Here is a 6,226-nt window from a genome sequence, read left to right as displayed (position 1 = left end):
GGCACACATTTCTGGGCACAGCTGAGCTCCCAGCTGCGCAGCGCCCCAAGGCTCCCCGTGCCTGGAAAAGCCCCAGCCGGGGCTGCAGCGTCCCGGAACCGCTCAGCCAATCCAAACGCAGCCAAAACGCGCTGCAGCCAATGGGAGCGCGAGGAGTTGAGGAGTCATCGGTTGTGTGGCAGAGCCTCGGCAATCGGTGCCCAAAAGTGCTCGGAGCCAATGAGAGCGCGCGGCGCTGCTGAGCCCGCGCTGCTCCGGACTGGTGCTGCCAGCGCAGCGCGGCCGCTCTGGGGCTGGTGCTCCCTGGGCGGCGCTGGCCATGGGGCGAGTGGCGGCAGCTGGGGCCGTACTGGTGGCACTGGTGGTGCTGGGAGCCCCCCCGGCTGCGGGCGCGGAGCTCTCGGGAGAGCGGGGGGGGGCGGGAGGCGGTGGGACAGGGGGGAGAATGGGGAAAAGGGGGCGGTGGGAGCGCGAAATTGCAGGGGGAGGAGGAGGAGGGGACCCCGAAAGGAAGAGCGGGAGGGGCTGAGGATGGGGGGCAGGTGAGGAAGGGTCGGGAGAGGGTGGGAAAGTGGGGAAAAGGCGAGGGTAGGACCCCAAAACTGAGAGGGAGGGGGGGCTGGGGATTGTTAGAAAAGGGTGGGAAAGGGGGGGAAAGAGGAGAATGCGATCCCAAAAGTGAGTTGGGAAGAGGTTGGAGGTAGAAGGGGAGAGGATGTGGAAGGGTAAATGGGGGAAGGGTGGAAAAGAGGAAGTGGCAGCTGGGGCAGGAGGGATCCATGGGTGCCCTGGGCCACGGGCGGTGTGGAGTGGGGATCCAGGGTGGATCCCGGAGCTCTGGGGCTGGTGGGGGGCACCCCCGGACCTGTGTCCTGCACACACAGGGGTGTTCCAGTACGTGGGAAAGTCCGAGTGTCACTTCATGAACGGCACGGAGAAGGTGAGGTACCTGAGCAGGTTCATCTACAATCGGGAGCAGTACGCGATGTTCGACTGCGACGTGGGGCACTTTTTGGGGTTCACCCCCTATGGGGAGACAGCAGCCAGGTATTGGAACAGCGACCCAGACGTTATGGAGCAAAAAAGGGCTGCGGCGGACTGGCTGTGCCGGTACAACCACGAGTATCTCAGCCCGTTCCTCACGGAGCACGAAGGTGAGCGCGGGGCAGAGCGTGTCCCCTCGGGCCCTGCCCTGGCAATGACCCTGGAGCCCCTCAAAACCTCCCTGGAATCGGCCCAGAGCCCTCAGCCCTCCTTGTGCCCATCCCCGAGACCTTGTGTCCCTGCCACTGACCCCCGTGGCTCTCCCAGTCCATCCCAGTCTCTCCCAGTGCCTCCCGGCTGTCCATCTCAGCCTAGCGTGGTGCTGCCGCCTCTCAGCCAATCAGAGCGCGTGTCTCTGATGACTCATCAGTTGCCAGGCAGACCCGCAGCGCCGAGTGCCCCGCACTGGACTCGGCCTCCCAGTGCCGCGCACTTCGTTCCCAGTTCCTCCCAGTGCCGCCCCAGTCCCTCCCAGTCCATTCCCAGTTCACTCCTAGACCTCCATCCTCCCTCCCAGTGCCCCCATCCCCTCCCATCTCTCTGAGTGCCACCCCAGTCCTTCCCAGTCCATTCCCAGTCCCTCCCAAGGCCACCCCACCCCTCCCCTCTCTCTCCCAGTTCCCCCCAGCTGATCCCAGTCTATCCAAGCTCTCTCCCAGTGCCTCCCAGCGCATCCATCTCGCTGGTGCCCTCGAGCTCCAAGCCCGGGGCTGCTCCGTGATGGATTTCTACCCTGCCCACACCCAGCTGAGGTGGTTCCAGGGCCAGCAGGAGCTCTCTGTGGAGGCCACCGACATGGTCCCCAACAAGGACTGGACCTACCAGCTCCTGGTGCTGCTGGAAACACCCCCCTGGCCCAGGCTCACCTGCAGCTGCCAGGTGGAGCATGTCAGCCTGGAGCACCCCCTGAGCTGGCACTGGGGCACAGGGGAGGAATTGGGGGCGCTGAGAGAGCCACTGGGATGTGCTGGGAGCAACTGGGAGGGAGTTGGAGACAGCCTGGTTTGAACTGGGAGAGGGGGTTCGAGGGTTGGAAAGGGTAAGAAGGGGTTAGGAGGATACTGGGGAGGGTGGGATGGGATTCTGGGGGTCCTGGTGAACACTGGGAGGGAGTTTGGGGGCGCTGGGTGTAATTGGGAGGGATTTGAGAGATCCTGTAGGGGATGGAAGGAGAGTGGGAATGACTAAATGAGGTTTGTGATGAAGTTGGTTGTGCTGGGAAGAGACTGGGAGTGAGTCTGAGTGAGTCCTGGTGGGTCTGGGAATGGACAGGGAGAGGGTTTGGGGGTCCTGGGGCTGTAGGGGAGCAACTGGAAGGGGGGGGTGCGATCCTGACAGGAAAGGGAGAGGCTTTGGTGGGTCCTGGGGAGATTGGGAAAGGATAGGGGGGAGGTTTCAGGGGGTCCTGGGTGGGATGGGGGGGATTGGGAGTGTGCTTGGAGGGGTTTGGGGTGTCTCTGAGAGGTTTTGGGGGGCCCTGACCCCTGCAGACCCCCAGAGATGTCGCCGGACACCGCCCGCAGCAATATGCCAACGGGGATTGGGGACACAGAGTTGGGCTTCGTCTTCCTGGCGCTGCGGCTCGACTTCTACCTGCTCAAGAAGCTCAGGGGGGTCCCAGAGGTCGTGTCCCCCCTCCCCCAGAGCGTGTGTGCTCCTTCCCCGGGGCCCCCAGCCCGGTGTCACCCCCTTTTCTCTGCACACAGAGCTCCTGAGGCGCCAGTGGCCGCAGCCGCTCCCCGTGGCCTCGGGCCCGGCCGCGACCCCCCGCTCCATCCCTACGCTGATTTTGGGGGGGTCGTGTGTCCCCCCAACCCTGCTGTCACTCTGCCCCCGCCCGCCTGCTCCCAGTCTTCCCAGTAAAGCTTCCCAGTTAAACCCAGCCCAGGTTATGGGGGGCAGTGGGGAGGGACTTGGGGGGACCCCACGCGGGGGCCGGGACTGGGCAGGGAGGGTGGGGTCCAGGTGGGGAACACTGGGTGCTGCGGGTCTGCCCGGCAACTGGTGAGTCATCAGCCCCGCTCGCTCTGATTGGCTGACTCTTGTCCATCGCGTTCTCTCATTGGCTGAGGAGAGGCCCGGGACTGGAGAGAAGCAACGGCAGAGATCCCGCCCCGAGCACCGGCACGGGGACAACAGACCCAGCCTGGGCACACGGAGGGAATTTATTACCAACCAAACACAGCAGCACAAGCAGAAGGGAAAGAAATCCCTCCAACACCTTCCCCCCACCCAACGGGGATCACCCACAACAGGGCTTATCCACGATGGAGAGACGGGGACAGCCGAGTTTAGACCAGAAGCCAATTTCATTGAGGGTACCAGGTGTTTATACAGGGTTTTACTTGTGTGGTGCTCAGATAGGGCTCGATGTTTGCTAACAATTTCCCATTGGTTACACATTCTTCATGACATCACGGCACCTGGGAACATTATCTTATCACAAAGTCTCACAACAGGTTGCTTGGTCACTTCTTGCCCAGGGAGACTTAAACTGTGTCTGTGTCTCCCACAGTTTCTGCTCAGTCAGGCCTCAGATATCGGCCCCTTTATCAGCTCCATTGTTTTCCTCTCTGTTTCATTCCCCATTCGGGGGCACCAGGGCTCTGCCCAACGGGGGTCACTGGGGATCATCCAGCCCGGATCCTCCCATGGGGGATGGAGCTGGAGCAGCCCACGAAGCTCTTCCCTCACTCTCTTCCCTCACTGTCTTCCCTCACTCCAAGCTCTTCCCTCACTCTCTTCCCTCACTGCAAGCTCTTCCCTCACTCTCTTCCCTCACTCGAAGCTCTTCTTTCACTCGGGGCACTCGCTGGGTGAATTGACGTGAAAAATGAAAAGCTTACAATTCTGATAGATTTGTAAGATTTGGTACGTATTTCAGCACCGCGCGCACGCCAGGCTTTTCCCTTCACTGGCCATGTGTGTCCCTGAAAACTCCGGATTCTTTTTTATTACTCTAGCTAATTTACATATTCATAGAATTTCACAATAGGTTCATGCATATTCATTCTTCTGATTTTGCCTTACACTTACAGCTAGTTACACTTGTACTCACTTTTTCTCAGAAAGTACAGAGAGAACTCCTGGGTCACTCTGCGATGTCTGTTTCAAGGTTGGAGGAGTCTTTCTTATCTCTTTAGCTTACAAATTTGCATTCTTTCTCTTTAGCTGGGGCAGTTTTGCTTGTGCTCCAGTTACTAGACTAAACAGCATATTTTACTTATGTTTGCAAGCACAAAGAGGAACATTTTACCTAAATCCAAAGGGATTTCTAGCCTGTTAAATTTTTACACTATCTCAGGGCTTCCCTTAGTGGTGCCTCCGTTGGTGTTGGGTCAAGTTTGAGCTCTGTGAGAAGCTCTTCCCACACTCCCCACACTCGTAGGGCCTCTCCCCGCTGTGGATGCGCCGGTGCAAGGTGAGACTGGAGTTGCGGTTAAAGCCCTTGCCGCAGTCGGGGCAGCGGAAGGGCCTCTCATCTGTGTGAATCCGCTCATGTTTGAGGAGAGTGGAGCTGGTGTGAAACCTCTTCCCACACTGGGGACACTCGTAGGGCCTCTCCCCAGTGTGGATGTGCTGGTGTCTTCTCAGCATATGGCTATGGCCAAAGCTCTTCCCACACTCCCCACACTCGTAGGGCCGTTTCCCAGTGTGGATCACCTGGTGCTGGATCAGGTTGGAGCTCCGGCTGAAACCCTTCCCACACTCCCCACACTCGTAGGGCCGTTCCCCAGTGTGGATCCTCTGGTGCTCGATCAGTTTGGAGCTGTGGCTGAATCCCTGCCCACATTCCAAGCACTCATACGGCCATTCCCCAGTGTGGATCCTCTGGTGATGGATCAGGTGGGAGCTCTGGCTGAAACCCTTCCCACACTCCCCACACTTGTAGGGCCGTTCCCCAGTGTGGATCCTCTGGTGCCGGAGCAGGGTGGAGCTGAAGCTGAAACCCTGCCCACATTCCAAGCACTTGTGAGGTTTCTCCCTGCCATGAGCCATCTCCACCAACTCCGAACCCCGGCTGGATCTCTGGCTGCCTTCCTGGCTCAGGGGGGCTCTTTCCTCCCAGCAGCTCCCTGGGCTGGGGTTGCAGCCCCTCCTCCTGCAGGATCTCCGGGGCTTTTCCTCCTCCTCCATCCAGCCACGCCCAGGAATGAAAAATCCTGGTTTGGGGAAAAAACAAGAGGAGCGCAACTTGGACTGGAGGTTGCTCCCTGCCCAAGTTTATCTTAAGAAGTCATTGGTAAGTTTTTGTACGTAAGAACCTCCAAAACACCAAGATTCAGCCCACAAATCCTGCAAACCTCAATACACACATCAAAAACATCCCAAACCCCACAATTCAGCAAAAACCTCCTCCAAAAGATAAAGATTCAGCTGCCACATAAAACCAAAGCACCAACATTTAGCCCAAGAAAGCTCAGAAACACCAAGATTCACCCCGTGAAAATCCTGGATCCCCCTGCACAGTCACCTGCTGCATGTGAGGGGAGCAGCGCTCCTGGGGCTGGGGGGAGGCTGCAGATACAGGGAGGGGTGGAACCTTGTGCTGCTTCCTGTTTCTGCTCCTCCTCCTGTGACTCTGCTCTTCCTCACACTCCTCTTCCTCCTGCTATTCCTCCTTCTCCTGCACAATCCCACCTTCTCCTGCCACGTCCATCCTTTGACCATTTTGTTCCTCAACGCTGCTTCTCCTTCCCTTCTCCTCCTGCCCCCAGGCCCAGCACCCACTGCCGGCTCCCTCTTCCCCCCAAACCCACAGTATCCCAGCGCAGGGGCAGGGATGGAGCTGGGGCAGGTCGGGCTGGGGCAGCGCTGGGCTCTCGGCCGCTTCCGCCCGCACTCGGTCCCCACTGCAGCCGCTCCCGCCAGGACAGCGCGGGGGGGCCCGGCCTTGGCGCTGCCCCACTCCCACCTCCCCAAATTCCCCTCGCGGGGGCGATGGGGCCGAGGGGGGGGCGCAGGTGGGCTCCAGGTGGGGAACGCTGGGAGCTGCGAGTCTGCCTGGCAACTGGTGAGTCATCAGCGCCGTGCGCTCTGATTGGCTGAGCTCTGCCTGAGGGCTGGGGCTGCAGCAAAAAGGGGACACCCTGCTCCAGGGGGGATGTCCCGAAAACGGGGGACCCCCATGAAAGGAACAAGAGGAAAGTGTCTTTACAAACAGATGCTGTGAATCTGCTCC

The 6,226-nt window shown here is 59.7% G+C and overlaps 2 protein-coding genes across 2 annotated transcripts in view; one reads left to right on the top strand and one right to left on the bottom strand.

Moving 5' to 3' along the window:
* Positions 1-352: 352 nt before the first annotated feature.
* On the top strand, positions 353-2,759 carry LOC137466525 (class II histocompatibility antigen, B-L beta chain-like; the record flags this gene model as incomplete). Its single annotated transcript, XM_068178251.1, is given in 6 exon segments — positions 353-428; positions 885-1,154; positions 1,704-1,751; positions 1,754-1,966; positions 2,543-2,667; positions 2,751-2,759. Coding segments are annotated over 6 exon segments (741 nt in total), but the record flags the coding sequence as incomplete, so codon positions are not given.
* A 1,597-nt stretch (positions 2,760-4,356) lies between these two features.
* LOC137466524 (zinc finger protein 850-like) overlaps positions 4,357-6,226 on the bottom strand; it is a 79,833-nt gene continuing 77,963 nt past the window's right edge. Inside the window, exon 6 of the mRNA XM_068178250.1 lies at positions 4,357-5,025. Coding sequence (XP_068034351.1) covers positions 4,357-5,025 — 669 coding nt within the window. The remainder of the gene's footprint in view (positions 5,026-6,226) is intronic.

The sequence above is a fragment of the Anomalospiza imberbis genome, unplaced genomic scaffold (genome assembly GCF_031753505.1).
Source record: "Anomalospiza imberbis isolate Cuckoo-Finch-1a 21T00152 unplaced genomic scaffold, ASM3175350v1 scaffold_247, whole genome shotgun sequence".
Classification (NCBI taxonomy): Eukaryota; Metazoa; Chordata; class Aves; order Passeriformes; family Viduidae; genus Anomalospiza; species Anomalospiza imberbis.
The sequence above is the reverse complement of the archived record's forward strand: the minus strand, read 5'-3'. Positions and strand labels throughout refer to the sequence as shown.